At 56.7% G+C, this 21,419-nt stretch overlaps 1 protein-coding gene across 1 annotated transcript in view; it reads left to right on the top strand.

The window, feature by feature from the left end:
* The window catches only part of GALNT2 (polypeptide N-acetylgalactosaminyltransferase 2), a 156,381-nt gene that overhangs the window by 68,974 nt on the left and 65,988 nt on the right, over positions 1 to 21,419 (top strand). The window contains exon 2 of the mRNA XM_028531365.2: positions 20,314 to 20,407. Coding sequence (XP_028387166.1) covers positions 20,314 to 20,407 — 94 coding nt within the window. The remainder of the gene's footprint in view (positions 1 to 20,313; positions 20,408 to 21,419) is intronic.

Below are 21,419 nucleotides of genomic sequence, written 5' to 3'. Positions count from 1 at the left end.
CGGACAGGGGACTGAGCAGTGGGGGGAGGGCGTGGGGACTGGGGGCTTCCTGGCCAGGGCGGGGGGGGGGGGGGGGGGGGGGGCATGATAGAAACAGGGCGAGGCTTCCGTTTCCTTACGGAGTGGGGGTTGTGTGCCGAGTGGGGCCTGGATTGGAGTTGCCGACTGCAACAGCAGTGGGGTCCCCTGTCACCTTTGGGTGGGGACCACATGGCGTGGGGCTAGGAGGGGGTGAGAGAGCAGGGAATGACGGTGGGTGACAGGTAGATGGATAGATGGACAGACAGGGCTGGAGGGGGAAAGGAGGAAAGGAAGGAAAGAAGGAACACCTGGCACAGGCGCACCAGCTGGCGGGCGCCGACCGGGCCCCGCATGTAACCCCCCCTGCAGCCCCCGGTCCCACGGGGCTGAGGTCCCCTGGGCTGGTCAGGACCTGTCTCTGGCTTTAGCAGTGGCCTGCCTTGTCATGCTAGGGCGGTCTCCTGTCCCTGGTCCCGGGGTCAGTTAACTCAAGACGCTCCTTGTCCTGTTTCCTTGGCCATCCATATTTGTTTCTTAAGACCGATTCTTCATGATGACACAGCTGTTTTTACCCTCCTTTCTAGAACCTGGGCATTTTATCATCTTTTGTCATGGATCAGTTTACGCTAATCGCTTTTGGTGGTGGGGGGGCTTTACCTTGACCCTTAACCTCCCATGTTTTCTGCAACTGAAGTGCCTTAACATTGTGACCTCCCCGGGGGTGGGGGGGCGGGCAGGATGTGACCTGCCGGCTGTGGCTCTGTAAAGCAGTGGGGGGCTCTGGGGCTGTGTCATGGCAGCTTGGTGTGATCTCCCCCTTGATTCAGAACACTTGCCACGTAGTCCGGTTCATTCCAGTCTGTGCCTGAAATGCGGAAGATGGAAAAGAAGAGAGAGAGTGTGTGTGTGTGTGTGTGTGTGGTGGGAGGGACTAGTACTCTGGCCCCAGAAGTGGAACTCTTGTTTGGGAAACAAGAAACGTGAGTTACTTTGAGAATACCTTGGTTCTGTAACTGGAAAAAAGTGAAATAATTAGGGAGTTGATCGAATAATATAAGGCAAGCCCAGAGGGCTCGTTATTACATTGTGACTTAGAGAAAGTGCCGCACGGCAGGTACAGTTGGAACCGGGGCCTGGAAAAACTGGAGAATCCATGAAGGACTAAGTGGGGCCGTCCTTGGTGAGAAATTACTTAAGACCATGGATTTGTAGTCATTTGACCCCGGTTTAAGTGCCACCACAGCGTCCTCATTTCCCAGCAGAGAAAGTACTGGAACTTACTGTGCAGGGTTGAAATGAGCATCAGTGAGGTGTATGTGCACTGTGGAGCTCGTACCGGCATGTATGCAGCAAACATGATTATAGCCCCATCATGTCACTACACACGTGTTGGAATGGCTTAGTAAAGAAGTGGTAACTCCAGGTGCCGGCGAGGGTGTGGATCCCGGGAACTCTCCCATGTCACTGGTGGGGGTGCAGGTGGCACAAGCAGTGTGAAAACAGGAGACGGCTTCTTACCAAGGTAAACAGGTGTTCTCACGCCCTGAGCAGTCGCTCTCCTCAGTGCTTACCCAAGGGAAGCAACATGCGTGTGCTCACCAGATCCACGAGGACTGCGTTCGTGTTGGCCCCGAATGGGGACTACTTAACCACCCTCTCCTAAAGCACGGGCGAGCAGGCTGCGGTGTGTGCACATGTGACCGGACGTGGCTGTATGTGCGCACCTCTGCCCGCTACGGGCCCAACCACGCGGGTGTCTCTCAGTGCGTGGTGGTGTGCAAGGAGTCAGGATCAAAAGGTCACAGGCTGCCTGAGCCCGTTTCTATGGCATTCTGGATCAGGCGGCCAGGGGCTGGTGCAGGGCTGAAGGTACACAGGGAAATTTGCAGGGTGGCGGGGGAGATGGAAGTACTCTGTATCTTGCTCGTGGTGACGGCTGCGTGATTGTGAACAGTGGTCAAAACCCACAGCTGTACATCGGAGTGAACCTCACTGTATGTCAGTTATACTCTAAGAAACGGAAAACCAGTCATGAGCCGAGTCCAGGAAGTGAGCGAGACCGTGGTGCTGGTGGAGAGCCTGCAGGGGCAGGCCTGCACTGAGCAGCGAGGGGATCGGGAGGAAGGGGCCTGAGCGGGCAGGGCGGGCCGGCTGCAGTGGAATGGAACGAGTGTCTGGGGTGTGACATATAGTGAGTCCTGGACTCCCTGGGCAGCGGGTGGCAGAGTGAGGGTGGCATCTTGTGTTGTGCCTCGGGCAGTAAGGGCCCAGCCAGGGGCCAGTGCACTTCAACATGTGCATGGGGCCCGAACATGTGGGTGTCGGGGTTTGTAGACAGACGCTTGAAGCCCCTTCTGGCGTGCACTGCCTCTCTTAGAGATGGGGAAACTAAGGCCTGCAGTCTCCAACTTTTGCTTTGGAAAATGCCAAAAGTAGGAGTGAAAGCTAAGCCACCTGAGACACTCTGCCAGGCTTTACGCACCGGACCCACGAATGGCCAGCAGAATATCTTGAGCCAGGGTCCCCCCTTCCCTAGAGAGTGGCAGCGGCCAGCCCGGCCTGCAGAGCCTGGGCCAGCCCATCCCAGGTCTGGCCTGAGGACCAGGTCTGGCCCGTGGTTCGGGCTCCCGTGAGTCTCCCTTCATGTAAGTCACGCCAGGCTGTGGGTTGACAGACTGCCTGGGCTTGGTCCCCCCATGACCCGGAGTGCCATCCTAGTTACAGATTCTGCCCCCGCAGCCTCCGAGTCCATTGGCTGGACGCCGTCAGAAAGCTGTGGTTGCATGCACAGAGCAGCACGTGGCCGCCAAGAAGACTGGGCCCAGAGGGTGTGTTTCTGAGCACACCGAGCCCCACACCGGGTGTCCGTGGCCTGTTCAGCAGCGTCCTCCTCCTCCTCCTCCCATCAGCTGTTCGACGTGCTGGGGGGCACAGAGCGCCGGCTCTGCTTCTGGGTGAGACGGAGTGGTGGCTGAAACGGGGCCTCTCAGAAAGCACTCTCTACCCTGCGGCCTGTGAGCCCGCCTTCGATGCTGCCCTGGGCTGGGACGCTCACCGTCCACCTGCCTGCACTGTGGCCGCTATTGATGCAACATTACATTTACCGAGGGAACTGTCTTCTTTGTCTTGTCAGTTGCTCCTTCCTTCCTCCACAAAACAGGCATGCACATGACTTCCCGTATTTGCACTTGACGCCAAAGCCTTCTGTGGCTTTCTTCTCACGACGTCTAGGCCCCCCCTGAGTCCGTGAGAAGGGTGTCAAGAAAGGCAATGTCCAGTGTGAGACTGGGGTCAGCGGGGGAATTTCTCCCAGTTCTTCCGTTTCTCTATGTGGATCCACACTTTGCATCCTGGTCAGGTCTGAAGAACACATGTGAAACAAGTCCAGCTTGGGACCAGGTGGGCCAGGCTTTGCTCGGGGGAAAAGGAAGGGGTGGTCGCTTAGCCCTGGGCTTGGCCAGCATGAGTTCTGCACGCCACAGCCCACGGGAGCCCCGGGGTATGCTGTGGCCTCGGGTAGATGCCCGGACCCAGGTCATCTTGGTTCGAAGTGGGCAGGCTGCCCGGCTGAGCGCAGTGCAGGTGTGAGCTGGGTGTCTCCCATGGAGCAGGGCCAGGTGGCTGCCGGTTAGCTCCACAAGGAGCCGTGGCGTTGCCCCAGCCTGGCTGGCCATGGCCACAGTGGCCCCTTCCCCCTGTAATTCCTTCTCCCCAAGGACCTGTGGAACTGCCGTGCCTCCGGGGAACTGGAGCCCTGGGGAGGTGCCAGCTTTCCCAGGCCCTTGGCCCAGCCCTGTTGGCACGTTTGCTCTGGACTCTGGCAGAGTTGGCCAGAGTGCCTTCCATTACTGCCCTTTGACCCCAGGTGATTGCCGAGACCTTTGGAGGGGTGGGTAGGAGGCCGAAGTCACAGCCCTTTGGGGTGTGTCCATAGTCCAGGGGCCACCCCATCCAGGTGCTTCCCCCTGGTTCTGGGCCAGGGCCCTAAGTCTCTGCTCATGGTCAGACCTGCACCCCTTTTCCCCAGGACGACCACGGTCATCTCCCAGCGGTCCTTCCTCACTTCCTCCCACCGGCTTCTTCTCCACTCCCTCTTCCGTATCACAGCGAAACGATGCTCGTGTTAGTGTCAGGATGTCAGTGTTAGTAACAGTGCTGATGTTACTGAACAAGTAGTGTGTGTCAGACTCTGTGCCGGGAGCCTGCCAGATCCTACGTGGTGACCATTAACTAACTAGTCAGGGCCCAAGTCTTAGGGAGCGAGAGCTGTGCCCAAGATCGCACGCCATGCGTGGTCCTCACATCTCTGTGACTCTTGAGGGCAGGGCCTGGCCGTACACAATCCTCTCTGCGTCTCCGCCTCCTAGCTAAGGAGCCGGCATTAGTAAATGCCAAAATATTTGTTAGGTGTAGACTGGTTGTATCAGAGGCAGCTTCTAAAGCTCAAAAGCTCTTTTAGCCCTGCCGATGCACGGCTCTCCCAGGGATAAAATATTCAAAGTGGGGGCTGCTGGTCCAGACGGGAGGTGGTGCTGGCTTTGCTCCATGCAGAGTCCTTGGGCTCGTTTGCCCTTCCGTGTTGCACCCAAGGCTTCTGTGGGCGACACCATGGGAATTCAGCTTCCTACTCGCTCTAAAGCTGCTGTTGGGGACTTCTGGTGTCGTTTCATTCCCCATCCTAGTCTCAGTCGTCTGCCTAGTAAACCACCTGAAACAGGAGTGATTTATGACTCCCCCAACCCTGTGGGCTCTCAGTGGGGCTCACGTGGGTCCCTGCAGCAGGTGACAGCGATTTGGTGGCTCGCAGTGGCCTCACTCACAGGCCCCACAGCATTCACTGGTGGCTGTTGTCTGGGGTGCCTCAGCTCTCCTGGGGGCCTTTTGGGTGCCAGTAGCCCAGGCCAGCTTCCTTGGAGCACCACGGCCCCTGGGCAGCATCTGAGGGGGGCAAGCCTGGTACACAGGCCCCTCCTTGCCTCATGGCTGCTGACGTCCGATTGGCCAAAGCCAGTCCCACGGCCAAGCCCAGAGCCTGGTATGTGGGGTCCTTCTCCTCCCGCTCTCTGTGGGAGGAGGAGCCAAGAAATGGGGCCATTTTAACCCACCACAATCCAGTACTCAAACCCTTTACTTTTGTGACAAATCATGGGATTTTTCCACCAGAAATACAGCCTCTTTTAAGGTACGCATGACTTCGCCTGGGTCATGAGAGTGCAGTTAGGGAAGCACCACCTTCGGAGTCTGGTCTGAATTGACTTGATCCGCCCCATCTTGCCCTGGGCAGGTTACTGCCTCCACGTCTCCTGGCCGTTGGCGGCAGCACCTCCTTGCGGCTTAATTCTGGTACCTGTGACTCCTTTTCCTTCTGTCTCTGGGAAGCTCGGAGCTGAAATGTGAGTCAGCCAAAGCAGTTTTGCTTCTTCATTTCCTCAATCATGATGTCCCATTTCTTTTGTATTTCTATTTAGCATTAAGCCACCTAATCCCGTTAGGAAGACTATAGGGTTTAAACCTTCGGTATGACTCACCAGCAGAATTCTTTTTTAATAGAGAAAATCCTGGCACTCCCAATCCGTTGGCTTTGCCGCTCAGACTGGGGATTGTGGCGCTATTGCGTAACTTGTGTAGACAGGAATGAGAGTGGGTTTGTGTGTTCCATTTGCTCTGAGCCAAGGGAGCTTCTTCGGTGTTTGACTGGGTGAGGCTGACCAGCTTTCCAGCGAGTTCCTTCCGGCACTTTGTTAATCCGGATTTATACACCCTCGAGGTGTTAACTCTGAGTGAGGTTCCTGTGCTTGAGCTGTACCACGTTCCAAGCATTTCAACCGTCCACGTTCACTGATCCTCTCACGGTGTAGCATTCTGGATAATGCTACCGAGAATTAAATTTGATAATTTATAAAGTTGTGGAATCTGGATTTGAACCTAGTCCTTTCTAGTTGCAAAGCCAGCGGACACACAAATCTTTGGCTTACAGAGAGAAATGAACAGTTAAACAGGAGCTTTGGAAATCAGCATTAAAAAAATAACAAACTCAGAATCTCAGAGCTTAATGTGCGGCGGAGATGAGAAACAAGCACCCATCGCAACAAACGCCCTGGAGTCCACGCGTCTCGGCGGTGGTTTCGAATCGCAGCCCCCCTGGGTCTGTGGCTGACAGGAGACCTGTGGCTGGCTTTCAGTGTCTACGGGACCTTGGGAAACTCGGGCGACTTCTTGTGCCTACGTTGTCTCCGCTGTAACATGGGTGCCTTCATCACTTCTTAGGCTGCTGTGTGGGACAGGGGTTCGAGTTTTACTGAGAACCTACTGTGTGTCAGGCCCTCCCGGCGTCGTCATCACAGCATGCCCTCTCATTCAACTCTCACAGTGTCGCCGTGGGCAGAACACACGATGCCTCTTGCTCTGAACTCCAGAGGAGGCGTTTGGATTTGCCTGCAAAGCCTGAGTTCCTTGCGGCCAATCACCTGCCCCCCAACTTTTCCATTATGGCAGATGAGATAAAGTGTGGGTGGGGCAGGAGAAGCAACCTTTGAAAATAAATATTAGTGTGAGATTACAGTTTTCTGGGGTTGACTAAGGGAAGATAAGAGGAAAGATAAATTTTAATGGGCAGCACCCAGTTACTGTTTAATCCTCTACAGGCCAAGCCCTTTTCTTTACACGGGTGCCCGGGATTTAGTTATTCTGACCACTGGGCCAGCCAGTCCATCCCCGAGCTGGCCTGGCGTGTGGACAGAGCACGGACTCTGGGCTGGTCACACCCTGGGTGACACTGGACACACTGCCTGTCTGCCACATGCTCTTTTTTTTGTTTCCCCCTGAGCAGGTGTGAATGCACACGGAGGGGTGGGGCTCCGTCCTTCTTGGCTGCTGCCTTCCTAGTGGCTGCAAGGACTGTGCCCGGCTGCTCTCTCTCCCTCTTCGCAGAGGTGTGCATCCCCTTGATGAGCTTCAGGGCCCTCTCGTCCTTAGAGACCTTGAGCAGATCCCTGGCTCATTCCTCCCTGCCCCCCCGCCCCCGGGCAGGGGGAGGGGAACACACACACACACACACACACACACACACAAAGCCACGCCTCCTGGATCCTGTCCTGCAGGATCTCCATGTGCCTGGGGAGGCGCCCGCAGCGGCGGCTGCACCTGGGCCTGCTCTCGGTCACGGTCCCCGCATGGCCCTTGTTGAGGCCCATAGCCATGGGTTAGCACGGGGCTGTGGCTGCTGCTCCTCCACGGCCGGCCGCCTGCCCCGTGCTCTCAGTTCTCTCATTGCCCTCCGTTGTCTCACCTCTTGAGTGGGGGCGTTAACGCTGCACCTGGAGCCTGCTGCGAGGCTTGGTGGGAACAGCGAACTCGCAGCTGCTCCGCAGCTTCTGGCAGACTGGAGCTTCTCCGTCAGTGGCAGGCGGTGGGGTCAGTGTCCTTGGTACTGCCATCCCCTCCGAGGTCCTTGCAGGAGGAACTGGCAGCCAAGCCGGGGGGGAGCCTGCGTTTTGACCCCTCTCTCTGTGTGTGCGGTTGCCTGCGGGCTCGGCCTAAGTGCGCCCCTCACTGTAGAAGTTCAGTGCTAGCCGGGGCCAAGGGCACACGAGATCAGCCTGGTCCGTAGTTGACCAGAATGTTGACCGTTCTCCCCCCGGTAGGGAAAGGGGTGGGCACAGTAGAGCCGGCTCCTCAGCAGTCCTGTCGGGGCTGATTCTGGCAGGGCCAAGCCTTGCCTAGGACCTCAGGGGCCTCTCTGGCCCTTTCTGCAGTTCCTGGGGAGAGGGCAGCCTTCCTTGGGTTCTTGAATAGTGCCTTGACCTCACGCCTGAAAAGCAGAGGCCAGGTGCACCCTTGGAAACAGCTCCCGTTCCGCCGTGGGGTCCCCGGCTGCAGTGCACAGCCTCGGGCCAGGTGGGGCCAACTGCCGCGGTGCCTCGACGGCATGAAATACGGCACAGGTCTGAGGTTCCAGCCTAGACGGGTCTCTGTTGGAATTTACTATTCATGAAGGTGATTTAAAAACATGACAGTTTTTGAGAAGCAGAGACGAGCCTCATTGTTCTCCCTTCCAACACCACCCTTTTCATTTTAGTGCCTTCCATCCCAGGCTAATCCATATGGATATGTATTTTTATATAGTGGTTTCATTGTATACGTGAAATTTTGTCTCTTGCTTTTTCATTTAATGTGTGGTAAGCATTTTGCAAATGGCTGTGTGATCTGTATAATTATAACCCCCTCCCTTTTTTGAGAGAGATTTGTTTTTGCATTTATTTATGCATGCATCGGTTGCTTCTTGTATGTGCTCTGGCTAGGGATCAGACCCACAGCGTTGGCATATTGGGATGCTGCTCTAATCAATTGATCTACCAGGCCAGGGTTATAATTACAATTCTTAATGGTTGCACAATGTTTCTTGGAGGGTTTATAACGTAATTTAACCAACCTTTTATTGGAGCATACTTAGTTTCTCTTTTTCATTTATAAACAATGTTACAACATTCGTGCATAAAATTTGTTCCTTATTTCAGGTTCATTAGGATAAATTGGAAATGAGACGTCTCAGCTTGAACCTCACGTGTCTTTCTAGTTCTTGATTTGTGGTGCCAAATTGCTTTCCAGTTGGGTTAACTAATTTACACTCCTTTTTCTCTCCTATAAAATCGTGGGTCCGCTGCAGCCTGTGTCGTCTGTCACACCATGTCCCGGAATAGCGCGGAAGATGTCCCAGCTGTTGAAGGCAGAGAGATCAGACGTGTAAATAAGTGTGCTGGGGACAAGGCATCAAATAGCTTGTCCCTGGCTGTCCAGCAGGTCCCAAGGACACAACACAGAAGGGGGGGAGGGAGGCCCCCGTGGCAGCCCGCAGCCCTGGACCACAGCGGCAGACCTGGCCGCATGGGGGAGGGGGCCCCACGGGGCTGGGCTCCCCCCGCTCTTGCTCTCAGGTGCAGGCCCCTGCACTCCCTGCTCCACGTCAGGCACGTGAGGGGTGGATGGGAGTGCTCCTCCGGCCTCTGTGCTCGGACCCCCGAGAGCTTGGAGCTGCGGGGCCAACACGGCTCTGGAACAGGCTGGAGTAGGATATGGGCCCTGGTCGTCCTGCGGCCACCACCTCTCCCGGGTGCGAAATGGGCCAATGGCGAGAAAGATGAATTTGTAATTAATCAAATAAAGACCTCATTGGGAACATGGATTTAGGGTGACCCTTCTAGGGCTTCTGGGCAGTGTTCACACAGCAGATAGCCCAGGAACCATAAGAAAAGAAGGTGTTAATGAGAACATGTAAAAATCTTAAATCAATAAAAATAAATGCCTTACAGTTCGCGTTTACGGTTGCTCGTTTGTTAGAAGGAAATGTGTGGCCACCATCTCACTGAGATGCTGTCTCCCCTGGGGACAGGTGACATGCACCTTCCGAGGTGTGCTCACTCACACGCCGTGTTTCTGGACTTCCGGCCACACACACTAGTTTTCTAAAACGAACCCACGCGGGTCCCCATCATCCTACCTGTTCACCCTGACATAAGTTATCATACGTTTTTCGAGAACCTCCTCCTTCAGCCCCCAGGTTGCCCTGCCGTGACCTTGGCCGTGCAAACATGCAGGGCTCAGCAGGGAAGCCTCTTCCTCTCCCCTCCTTTCTCTGGTTTTTCCCTTTTCCCGACGTCCAGGTCTCTCTGATTTTCATTGCCCCCAAAGGGGAGTGAGTGACATCTGACATGTGCATGAACCTAGAGTCTCCCCTTGGGAAACAGGGGTGATGGACTTTGAGGGGGAGAACTGCCGTGTCCTCCCAGTGGGCGGTCGTGGGGAGTGAGAGAGGGACCGCCAGCCCTGGCCCAGGATGTCACTCCCACTGGCCGTGGTACCTGGGCCAGACTGCCAGGAGTTTCTGACTCTGTGATGCTTTGTGAGTAGGTAAGGGGGGCGGACTTAATTATACATTTTTCACTTTAGTTTCTAACCCCAGGCCCCTTAGCATATTGTCCTAGGACTCACTTTTCCCCTGGAGATGCTCTTCAAAACAAACTCAAGATCTGACATCCCTGGGGCATCTGCACCCATCCTTTCGCCGTAGCCAGTATTGACTCGGCCTCCATGTATATGTGAGGTGGCGGCGCCTGCTGGTGACAGGGCAGCATCGCAGTGCTGCTCTACGAGACCTGATAAATCTGTGAGCTGTAGCCAAGTGAGGGAGTTGCTCTGTCAGAGTGTTGGCAGTGCAGTCCGGGTGTGGCCGGCGTGGAGGGGTCCCGGTGGCGACTCGGGCAGGGGAGAGCGGGGTGGAATCTAGAGGTGGGAGTGGGGGAGGTGTGGCACGGCAGCACCAGGCTGACGGGTGCACCTGGCTCCCTCCTGCTGCACTGGGCTGATGCCTGCCTGCTGCGCCTCTCTCCCAGCAGCTTTGCTGGAATTAACCCCTGCCCTGAAGTAAGAGGACCTGCTGCAGCTCACACGGAGACTCCCTCCTAACGAGACATGGGGCAGCAGTGGAGGAGGGGCTTTGTCTGAGAACCCTGAGCCGGGCAGCCAGTCCTCTGCCCTCAGCAAGAAAGGGTGGGATCAGAGCAGGTGCCAGCGATGGAGGTGCAGGTGGCTCCCGGCAGTGGCAGGTGCTCATCTCACCTGCGGGCTCCGATCCCGTCGCCTCCCAGGCCTCTGCTGCGCCTGGCTGCAGGGACGGATGCTTTAGACCTGACCCAGGAGCCGCCGGGTCTCATGAACTCCCGTTTCAAGGCAGGAATCAGGAGAAGCTGCATGTGGCCAGGCTGCCTGTGCTCTCCCTGCTCTGGGCCACCCGCTGCTTTGGTCGTCTGCCGAGGGCGCCGGGGTTCCGGATGGACCGATTGCTCTGGAAAAGGGGACGGTGTCATGACATTGCTTGCTCCCGGGCCTGCGTCTCGTTGCGAAGTCAGCATTGATCCAGAGAGTCACCTGACTCCTGGCTGGAGGGAGAGGGAGTGGAGACGGCTGAGAATCGCCCCTGACCACGGACGGACGCCCGGGAGATACGTAGCTGCCACCTCCCTGCTGGGCCCGGGAGGGTTTAACACAGGCACCCTCCTTCTCTGAGTAACACCTGTGCACACGTTTTATGTCCCGCTTTTTTAACAGCTTAAGGTTTTTAGGTTTCAGTTTCAGATTGCCAGAAAAAAAAATAGACACCTAGGACAGAGTTCCGGTGTGACTGGCGCCCAGCTTCCCCAGTGCCAACGTCTTAAATCAGCCTGACGCGTGTCGTATTTAAAGAACCAGCGTTGATGCGCTAGTAGCGACTCGGGTCCTGCGTGTTCCCCTCAGTGCCCGCTTTCTCTCGTCTGACACCTCGTCCACACGCCGCGTTCCGTTCAGGCAGCGTGTCTTCAGGCTCCCTCGGCCGTGACTGTTTCTCGGCCGTGTGTTGGAGGACCTTGACCCTCTTGAGGAGCCCTGGTCGGGGGGCGTTGTAGCATGTCCCTCCGCTGGGGTGTGTCTGCTCTCCCCGTGAGACTGCGGTTTTGGGCTTCAGGGAAGAGGACCACAGGGTGGCAGATGCGTGCAATTTAAAAAGTCACTGAAGGAGCAAATTATGGGCCAAAGGAGGAAGTTCGGTAGCCCGAGTAGAAGAGCTCAAAGAGGGGTGAAGGCTGGACCCGCCTACTGGAGGAAGGCAGGTTCAGCGTTCTCAACGACGGAAGTCGCGTCTGACTCAGAAAAGCCTCGCAGGTCGGTGAGGCCCTGCCAGTCACGTCGCTGCAGGGGCCAGGATGAGGGCGGTTTTACATTTCCGTGTACCACACTGGGAAACTGAGGCCCAGAACAGCGGCCTGAGCTGCCCGGGGCGATGGAGGTAGACCAGCACTGATCTGCCTCTCCTGGCTGCGTGGCAAGCGTCTGTGTGAAGGGAGAGCAGCTGGCTGACCACCCGTGGGGCGAGTGCACAGGGGGTGCACGAGGCCCTCTGCCTGTGAGGGAACTGCAGTACCAGGACTCAGCGGTGTCACCGCAGCTCCTGACTTCAGTGCAAGCCAGGGGCCGATACAGCTCCCAAACACCGAGCAGCCCCATGGCATTTCCCACCAGCCTGCTTTTCCCCGAGGGTACCCTGTAAAATAAACGAAGTGTTGACCTTTATCGTAATCTATTTTTCATTGGAGAGGAAGTGATTACGTACGGAGCAGACTGACTTTGAACCCTCGGTAGAAATGTGTTCCCCTCCCATTGAGCTTCATCAGCCAGATTGGAATCACAACCATGAAACTCGAAGCCTGGGAAGCCAGCAGTTCTCAAGCCTGCCTGCCCTGGAGCCGTGGGGATGCACCCGGGCGGCCCCTCCCAGAGGCCTTGATGCAATTGGCTGGGGCAGGACCAGGCCCAGAGAAAGCCTCTCTGCCTTGCTCCGCACTCGGGGCTCTGTCCGGGGCCTGATTCATGAACCCTCCCATCCTGCCAGTCTTACCTGAGTCAGGGTTGGACAATGGTCGTGAGGTTGCTCTCGGGAGCTCACCTGGGCTTTCCCCACACCTCCAGCTTGTTGGCCCAGCCCCCTAGTGATGCAACCCGGGGAGGGGGCTGGAGGAGGTGGGTTCTCACCGCCACCCCTGCACGAAATGCGTGTTTAGAAACAGCTGAGCGATCGAGCCACGCGTGCTCTGGTCTCGAGGGTGTGCCGTGTCCCCTTCCCGTTCTCGTGCCTCTGAGGAGGGAAGAGAGCATGCTTCCTGCAAGGGAGCTGGTTGGTTCCCATGGCAGCTCTTCATTCAGAGAGAACCAGTCTCTTCCCTAAACGCCCAGGGGGACACCTGTGTCTGCAGAGAGCAAGCTTCGGGGGGGGGGGGGGGAGTTTGGCCATGTTCCAAGTGACCTACTAGCCTACTTCTGGGCGCCTCCCCTTGGCCCTCTGGCATCTCCTCAGGACCCAGTGAGTTAAAATTATGTTTATCCATTTGTTACTATGTCACACAGCCCACTTAGGAAATGGAAGTTTGGATAATGACAAGGTGTCTCAGCAGGTTTCTCCATCCTCTCTTAGGAAGACCTAGGGATGTCCCCCACACCACCTGCTGGGACACCCCCCGAAGAATTAGAAACGACAGATAGTCCTTCTGGTTCCTCTGTTGTAGGAGACCGTTCTACGTGGCATGGGCCCAGCTCCCACTGGGAGATGCACAGGACCCATGCCCATGGATAGCTTCTCCAGTGGGGAATCAGGCCTGCAATGTACCTAGGCTGCTTTGAGTCTTGCTTTTGCTAAAAAACTCCCTCACCCTGAATTGAGGACATTTACTGCAAAGTAACTTCCTAAAATCCATGCTAAACCTTCCTAGGATGAGTGTAACTGGTTCAACCACTTTTGCCTTTTCTTTTGCAAATATCCCTGTTCTGTGATGTGATTAGCAGCATTGGCTCCTTTGTTTTCTGTAAAAGGTAACCACCTAAAGCGAGCCTGTGCATAGTAAATGAGGACCATCATGCAATGTGCTAAGAAAACCAATAAAGGTCGATCACGGCAAGGGCCAAGGCTTTTGCTCCCCTTGAGAGGAAAAGCCATGCTGTCCCTTTTCCTCCACCAGGCTCGGTAGTCCATGAGAATGTCTCATTTCATCCATAATGACAGGGACACTGTGGGCCGGTGTCTGCATCCCTCCGTCATCACTTTCTCGGGAGGGTGCTGGCTCGCAGGAGGCCTCGATCTCTCGGCAGGCCTGCTCTTCCGATGTGGCTTCCAGGAGACGTTTTAGCGTTGCGTCTTCACTTGGCGGCAGCTCTCGAGAAACAGGCCGTGGACGTTTACATGACATCTTTTCAGCAGAACCGGCCCCCCGGCTGTTTTCCTGCAGAGCGTGCCCGTCGGGGCGCGGGTCGGTTGCGGCGGCGGTGATTCTCGAGGTCGCCACCGTCCGGAAGTAGCGGTGGGAAGCAGACAGTTGTTGGGAAGGGAGTCAAGCCTTCCGGCGGGTGGCATTTCTGGTAACTGAGGCCTCCTCTGAGCCTGTGGCCGAGTCAGCCAGAGTCACCGAACAGTGAGACAATGTATTTCATCACGGGGAGATGGAAAGCAGCCCATTTAGTCTCTCTTTCCCCTCCACAGTGCTGGTTCCCCTCGGTTAGCAAACACAGCGTGAGCCACTCAACATCTGGGAGTGGCCATCGGCGGGTGGCGGTGTCCGAGCATTCTGTGCGCCCTAGCTGGTGGGCGTGAGCACGTTCGTTCTGTGTGGTGTTCCCCAGTGTGAAACCCTGCCCCGGTGGTGCCCACCGGCCCCGTCGGGCTGCACGGACTCGCCGCCCCTCCCGTGACTCAGCCCTGCGCCCCCGTCGCTGCGCAGCCCCCACACGGAGCAGCCGTCTGGGTTCGGCGGTGTCTCGTCTGCCCTTGGAATGTCCTCGGCTCCTCTCGGCCACGGCCTCGTCTTGCTGCGGGGATGCGCGTGGTGGGTTTAGAAGACGTTCCCCGGCGCCCTGACTGTCCTCACCAAACGGGGCGCGAGTTCCCTGCCCCTCGCGCGTGGCTGGGCACAGGGACTTGCCTCTGACAGTGTCTGAGTTCCAAGAGCAGGACACAAAAGGGGTCCTGGCGTCCTCCCTGCTCCCTTCGTCCCTCCCTGTCCCCCTCTCTGGGGCCACTTACTGTGGGGGAGCCCACTGCCGTGCTGTAGGTGGGTCTGTGGTGCGGAGCGGGGACCCCCCGCCTGCAGCCCCTTGGCGCCGGTCAGACCTGGTGGGGGCAGCCTCCTGGGGACCGTGGGCCCGAGCCACCCACACCCCTGACCCTCAGAAGCTGTGCGAGGTAATAAATAGTGTTTGTTGTATTGAGCTGCTAAGTTTTGACGGAGTGTCCTGCACCCGTGGAGAGCACAGCCCTCTGGGGCCCTTCCCACGCTGGGGAACTGCAGGGCTGGACTGAATGGCGCCCCGGACAGGTCGGCGGCCGTCTGTCTCTCGGGGCTGCTGTCCCAGCCAGCGGGTCCTCGTCTGCCACCCCCAGCCCCCGTGTCCTGTGACCCGGGCCGCAGCGTCCGCAGCCCCGTCCTTCGGGGCACGGCCTGGCCTCCGTAGTGACGGACGCCCCGTCTCTGGCGAAGCCGAGCCCACGGCGTACTTATTTATTCTTGCGTGGCAGCAGGGACAGATTGTATTGCGAACCTAATGGGGAATATTCTTTTCATAATTAATCCTGTATTTACACTTAATTAATTTTCATAACTACCCAGTAAACCCACCACCAGTTGGAGTTTCTGTTTCTGAAAATAATGTCACTTGATTAAAAGTCATTGCTCTTTCATCTGCTTGGAAATAGACTGAACTTGGCTGCTAACGAGACCGGCCCTGTCTAATTGCGGGGAATAAGTAGGCAGCTCTCAGTCATTTAGGTCCATCTGATCCCACCGCGGACCCGGCTTAATTCCATCTGTGCCTTGGGTGACAGGCCGCTGCTGGCGCGGGGGCAGTGTGGGCACTCAGGCGGGAGCCCTGAGCAGACCCAGGTCTCTGGCCACGACTGCCAGCTTGGTAAGCTGCTGAGCAGGGGACAGGGCCTGGGGCCGGCACCCTCTGAAACGGCGCCTGAAGGGGGAGAGGAGCCTCAGGGCCGCGGGCGAGGCTCCCTGGGTCCTTCCCGAGGTTGCATGTGGGGCGGCAGCACCCTGCGCTCTGTGCGCCTCACCTGAAGATACGTTTTTATTGATTTGAGAGAGAGACACACACACATTAGTGTGAGAGAGAAATATTGATCCCTTGCCTCCTGTACACACCTCAAGCGGGGATCGAACCTGCGAAATTCGGTGTACAGGGACAATGCTCCAGCCCACTGAGCCAAGCTGGCCAGGGCCCTGCCTGGCCTGATCTGGTAGGCAGAGTCCGGGACCCCTGGTTCAGTTGCCCTGACCACGCGGCTCGCAGGCAGAACACCGATCCCGCCTTGTCTGTGTCTGTCTGTCTGTCTGTCTGAGGCCTCGTCCTCTGGGCCAGTCACTGTGGGTCCAGGCAGCCTCCCTCCCTCCAGGCAGGAGAAACGAGGCAGAGCTGGGTCACCGTCCCGGGAAACAGCAGCGCGCACCGGATCAGCGGCTTTGAATTCGCTGCGACTTTTGACCCACCTTCAAACCGCACCATTACTCCTCAGTCTCCGCAGCTGACACTCGTCACCGAGAAGAGGGCCTGCCCCTGGCATCCTGTAATGGGGAGAAAACAGATGCATCAGCTGGTGGCACACCGGGTGCCCCTGGGCAGAGCCTGCTCCCTGCATTTGTGTTCCTCACGGTTTCCATTTTAAAAGGAGCCCCCACTGCTGCGAAGTCTGGAAATGTGTGTAAATGTTGGGGGTGGGGGCTGTCCTAATGACAAGCTGCCCCCGCAGTGTGGGCAGCAGAGGCAGGAAAATCACTCTGGGGAGTTGTTTGTTTGTTTGTTTGTTTGTTTTTTGCTATTGGGATACAAAAGAAAGGTGACACTTCTCCTGCCTTCCAAGGACCTGGAGTGCGTTTGGATCCCGGATGTTTGTGAGCCGGGCAGAGATGGCAGTGAGGTGCTGGCTGAGTGCACCGGCCACACCCCCATGCTCAGGCAGGCGGGGCGCTCGAGGCCGCAGCCCGGTGCCCACAACGGGGAGGTCAGGCGGTTTGCTCAGACCCCAGTGGTCACTGGCACAGCTGTGGCTGGGACTCAGGGCTCTGGCTCCTGGGCCAGGGCTCTCCCCAACATGCTTGTCCCTTAAATGTTGGCGGCCCCTGGACCCTGTTCTGTGGGCTCACAGCCTCCCTGGTCTCTCTCGCGCTCACAGATACCTATGATTGCCTCCTGCCTTCCCAGAACTCCAGGTGTGGACCTCTACCTGCTTCCCAGGTACCTCCTCCTGGTGTCCTACAGCAGCCTCGGCATTTCCAAAACAATTTGCCTTTACTTCTGGGTGTTGCTTCTTACCCCACTGAGATCACCTTCCCACACTTTTATTGGTGAATAACTTTCCCATCTATGAAATGTCCACTCTATCTGCCTGCTGTCTCTGTTTCCTCCCTCCCTCCCTCCCTCCCTCCCTTCCTTCCTTCCTCTGTCCGACCCTCCTCCTCCATCACCGCCCCCCCCCCAGACACACACACAGATCTGCCTGTCCCCTGTCTGCTTCCCTAGGACTTTGACTGAGCCCATGTTCCCTTGCTGCCTTGCCGTCATGGTCTCTGGCCTCTCTCTTGCTCCCTGCCCCCCACATCTGCTCCCTGTAGCACAGCCAGAGGGATGCTTCCAGAACACAGGTCTCAAGTCTCAGGCTATCTTCCCACTTCCCGGGAAGCATGGCTTCCTGTGTCTTCCTTCCCCTTCTTTCCCTCCATCTGGGATCATCCTCTCCTCACCCGCCCCCCCCCCCGCCCCCATCATGTCTCCTGGCCAGCTCAGACCTTGACTCCCTCGGGCCTGTGCCGAGGTGTCGCTCCCCGGGCATGGACTTCCCCACGCTCTCGCGGGCACCCTGCCTTTCCCATGCAGGCCGTGTGGCCCTGCACCCTCGCTGCCCAGCGCTCGTCTGAGCCTGGCTGTGCACATCCCACCAAGACGAAGCTGCCCGGTCCCCACCTTATCTCCAGGGACTTTCCTGCTGTCCAGCAAAGGCTGGGAGTGACAGAGGGAGCAGAAAAGGACAAGTGTCTGGAAGCTGTAGAAGGGTGTGAGTCGTACGTGGGTGGGGGCTGTCTCAGCCTGTGATCCCGCCAGTCATCCTGTGCTCTCAGGAACGTGCTGCGATCGGACATCGAGGTGGCAGTTGGTGTGCTGTTTGACCTTGGCTGTCAGGTTGGTGGGTGGGGGGAGCAGGGGGCGCTGTCTTAGCTGAAGGCAGCGTGGTAGAATGATTGATACTGTGGACCCCAGTACCGATTCCCTGGGGTTCAGGTCTGGGCTTATTATGTACTCGTGTTGCCTCGGCCTCCTCGTCTGTGAAGCCGGGTGGCAGCAGCTCTGTGAGGAAGACCCGTGTGCGTGCCGTGTCCGCCGCGGGGCTTGGCCCCTCGTCGTGCTGTGCAGGTGTTGGACAGGGACCAAGGTGGCCCCTACTTTCCTTGCTCCCCCTGGTCGTCATGGGCTTCATTTTCCTCTAGGGACAGGTAGTCAACACGGTCCTTGGAGCGCAGCCGCTCTGACAATCTGTGTCTGCAGAGCGAAGCAGGAGCTAGGAAGGGCCAGGTCTGCCGGAGGGAGGAGAGGCTGTGAGTGTACAGTGCCTGGCGCACGGCAGGCGCCCGTAAATGGCACTGAGCATCGTCCCACCTGCTGGCGACGATGCAGTGCCCCAGCAGACACAGGTGCCCCAGCAGACGCAGGTCCTGGCTCTGCTGGGGCTGTGTGGCAGGTGTGGTGGATTGGCAGGGACCGGGGGGTTGAGGAATGTCACGTATGGACTAGTAGTCTTGTTTGGGGTGGGGGGGACATTTCCAATAAAACATCCATGCCGCTGTTGATGTGGTGAACGCTACAGAGGATGCCTGGATTCCCACATGGAGAAAACAAGACCAAAGTCATGGGCCCGCCGCCCCCACCAGCAAGGTGCTCTTTCGAGCTTTTTCAAGTACAAGGTTAAATGCTTTGGTCCATTAGGCAACGTATGTTGTAAGGCAAGTGCCTACAAACAAAAGTTAGTAGCCACAAAATATTACAGAATAAAAGCTAATAATGCTTCGTTAACAGCCCACACAGTGAGACGCTGGCACCCTCACTACTTGCTGAATGTCGGATTCACACGTATTTCCTAATACCGTCGGGCAGCTGCTAGGTGAGATTCTCTCCCTCCGCGCATGTGCCAGGGTTGCCGCAAAATCATTGCGAAAGTAAATTGGAAGTTTATTTATAACCATAGAATCTCAAAAGCCAAACCATAAATATTTTTTATACTTTTTTGCAGCCAAAGCGTTTTAGTCGGGATGCAGATGAATTTTAATGCTGTTATGATGCTGTAGGATAGAGCTCCAAATGTCTCAGTACTTGGGGCGCTCAAAGGCCTGAGCGCGTGGCCTTGTGACGACGGGTGTGGCTAGGACCGCCGGGGTCCCTCTCCCCAGTCCCCGGTCTGCAGTAGAGTCGGGGTGCAGTGGGTGCCCACCCGGCATTTCCTCGACGCCCTGACGGGTGGACCCGGCCACGGCAGGATACGCTGGCCTCCAGAGCACGCCAGCCTGGGCCCAGTTCCTCTTCCGTTGCTGTGCCTTTGGAGTAAAAATGCAGACTACCAGCAGAGCCCGTTGCCTCTGGGGATAATGTGCGATCTGGCCCGGCCCCAAGGCCTCCCTTTCTCACAGCTTTCACTTTGCACTTTCAAGCCCCAGAAGTCAGTCCCCCGGAGTCAGCTTGTGCACAGCACGAGGTCCCTGCTGGTCGGGCGGGATGCTAGGGGAACGCCCACGCTGCTCGGGCCGGGTCTGCCCTGGGACGCCGTCACGCTGCAGGCCACCCCGGAAGCATCTGTCCACCCGGGGGAACAGCCGGCGGACAGCACTTGGCTCACAGGAGTCCGTGCGGGTGAATCACCACCCACGAGGCATTTCGGATTTGGGTTCTATACAGGAACCCTTCTCATGTTACTCACAGGAATCAGATTGCAGGTGATTGAAAAATGCATTTAGCTCCATGGCCGTGTAGTTGTTACTTACTTTGATTTAATGTTGATAGATTAGAGTAAATTGTTTGCGCAGATGAGCTGAATAAATTCTGCCAGAGCTTCTGTCTTATTCTGGTTTCCCATTAAGCCCTTAATTTGCAGCTCCGTTCCACTGGCAGTGCTATTAGAGTAAGCCCTCGGAAGAGCTCCGTGGCTCTCCCCCACCCCCCCACCCCACTGATGTGTCATTCTGTGGAACAAAGCAAATCATTTAACAACCTCTGAGGAGGGCCCTTAGGGACCATCTGGTCCTAGAGTATCCTTCAACCACCTAAGATGCCTGGAGAGCCGTCCGGATCTTAATGGCTTTAATTTAAGCACTGTTAAATTCCTGTATTTAACCCACTTTCCCTATCTCCCTTCCCCAGTCTCACAGATCCTCAGACCCCTGGGAGTTTCCAGGGCATTTCTTCCCCATAGGTGCACAACGCAGTTATAAAATGAAGAGAGAAATGCAAATCCTCCCTCGAAAAAGCCGTGCCCACCCTTTTCTCCCCTTGCACCTCTGCCACCTGAGAGGTTCTCGGAGGCGGGTCCCAGGGCTGGGGATTTTTCTCTGTCACTCATCCTTGCGTCCCCGGGACTTAGGGGCATCTGAGACTCGGTGTTGGTTGAACTGATGAGTGAAAGTGTGCTTGAAGAACCCATCACCTCATTCAGTGGTGTCTCTGCTCCCCCAGGAGGACTGGAATGAGATCGACCCGATTAAGAAGAAAGACCTGCACCACAGCCACGGGGACGAGAAAGCGCAGAGCATGGAGACCCTCCCTCCAGGTACGACAGCCGCCCGCGGGCGCCCGGTGTGTCTCGAGCTGGTGGCTGGCGGTGGGGAGCCACGCCCGCCGACTGTGGATGAGCTCGGCATGGCCTTTGGAGGCTGGGGGCAGCGGGGCAGAGGATGGACGTCACAGGGCGGATGGGACACGGCCCAAGAGCGGTGTTTTGCTGACATCCTTTGGGCCCCTTAGCAGGTGGTGGGGCACGTTTGCTGGGAGGTGACCAGAATTTGCTGAGAGAAGAAGTAGAATGAAATAGAAAACACAAGATGGCATGTATCAGTTCACAGTTTTTTTGAGAGACTTTGTTTTTCAGAGCGGTTTTAGATTTGCAGCAAAATCGAGCAGAAAGTACAGAAATTTCAGCCTCTCCACCATCCCCCGCCAGAAGGGTGCACTTGTTCACGTTGAACCGACATTGCTGTATCACAATCACCCTGAGTCTGTAGTTTACATTGGGGTGCACCCTTGCTGTGGTGTCTTCAGTGGCAGGGATCCCCCGTTCCAGGGTCATTCAGAGCAGTTGCACTGCTCTAGGAACCCTCTGTGCTCTCTGCCTGGTCACCCCACGACCCCACCCCCTGCCATCCTGGTGACCACCAGCCCTTCCACTGTCTCCACGTTCTTTTCCTTTTCCCGAATGCCCCAGAGTCGGAATCACACAGCCTGTGCAGCCTCTTCAGACTGGCTTCTCTCACTTAGTAATCTGCACGGGAGGTTCCTCTGTGTCTTTTCCTGGCCAGGTGGCGTGTTTCGTTTATCGCAGAATAGCACTGTGTGGTCTGGTGTTCCATGATTTATTTATCTGTTCACCCACTAAAGGACATCTGATCGGTGGCTTCCACGCTTTGGCAATTGTGGATAAAGCTGCTGTGAACATCTGTGTGCAGGTTTGGTGTGGACATGCGTTTTCGGTTCATCTGGGTAAATGCCAGGGAGTGCGACAGCTGGGTCATGGTGTAGGGATGTGTTTGTTTCTGTAGGAAACCACCAAAGTGTCTTTCGAAAGT

The sequence above is a fragment of the Phyllostomus discolor genome, chromosome 15, assembly GCF_004126475.2.
Source record: "Phyllostomus discolor isolate MPI-MPIP mPhyDis1 chromosome 15, mPhyDis1.pri.v3, whole genome shotgun sequence".
Taxonomy (NCBI): Eukaryota; Metazoa; Chordata; class Mammalia; order Chiroptera; family Phyllostomidae; genus Phyllostomus; species Phyllostomus discolor.
This window is presented reverse-complemented; position numbering and strand designations above follow the sequence as displayed.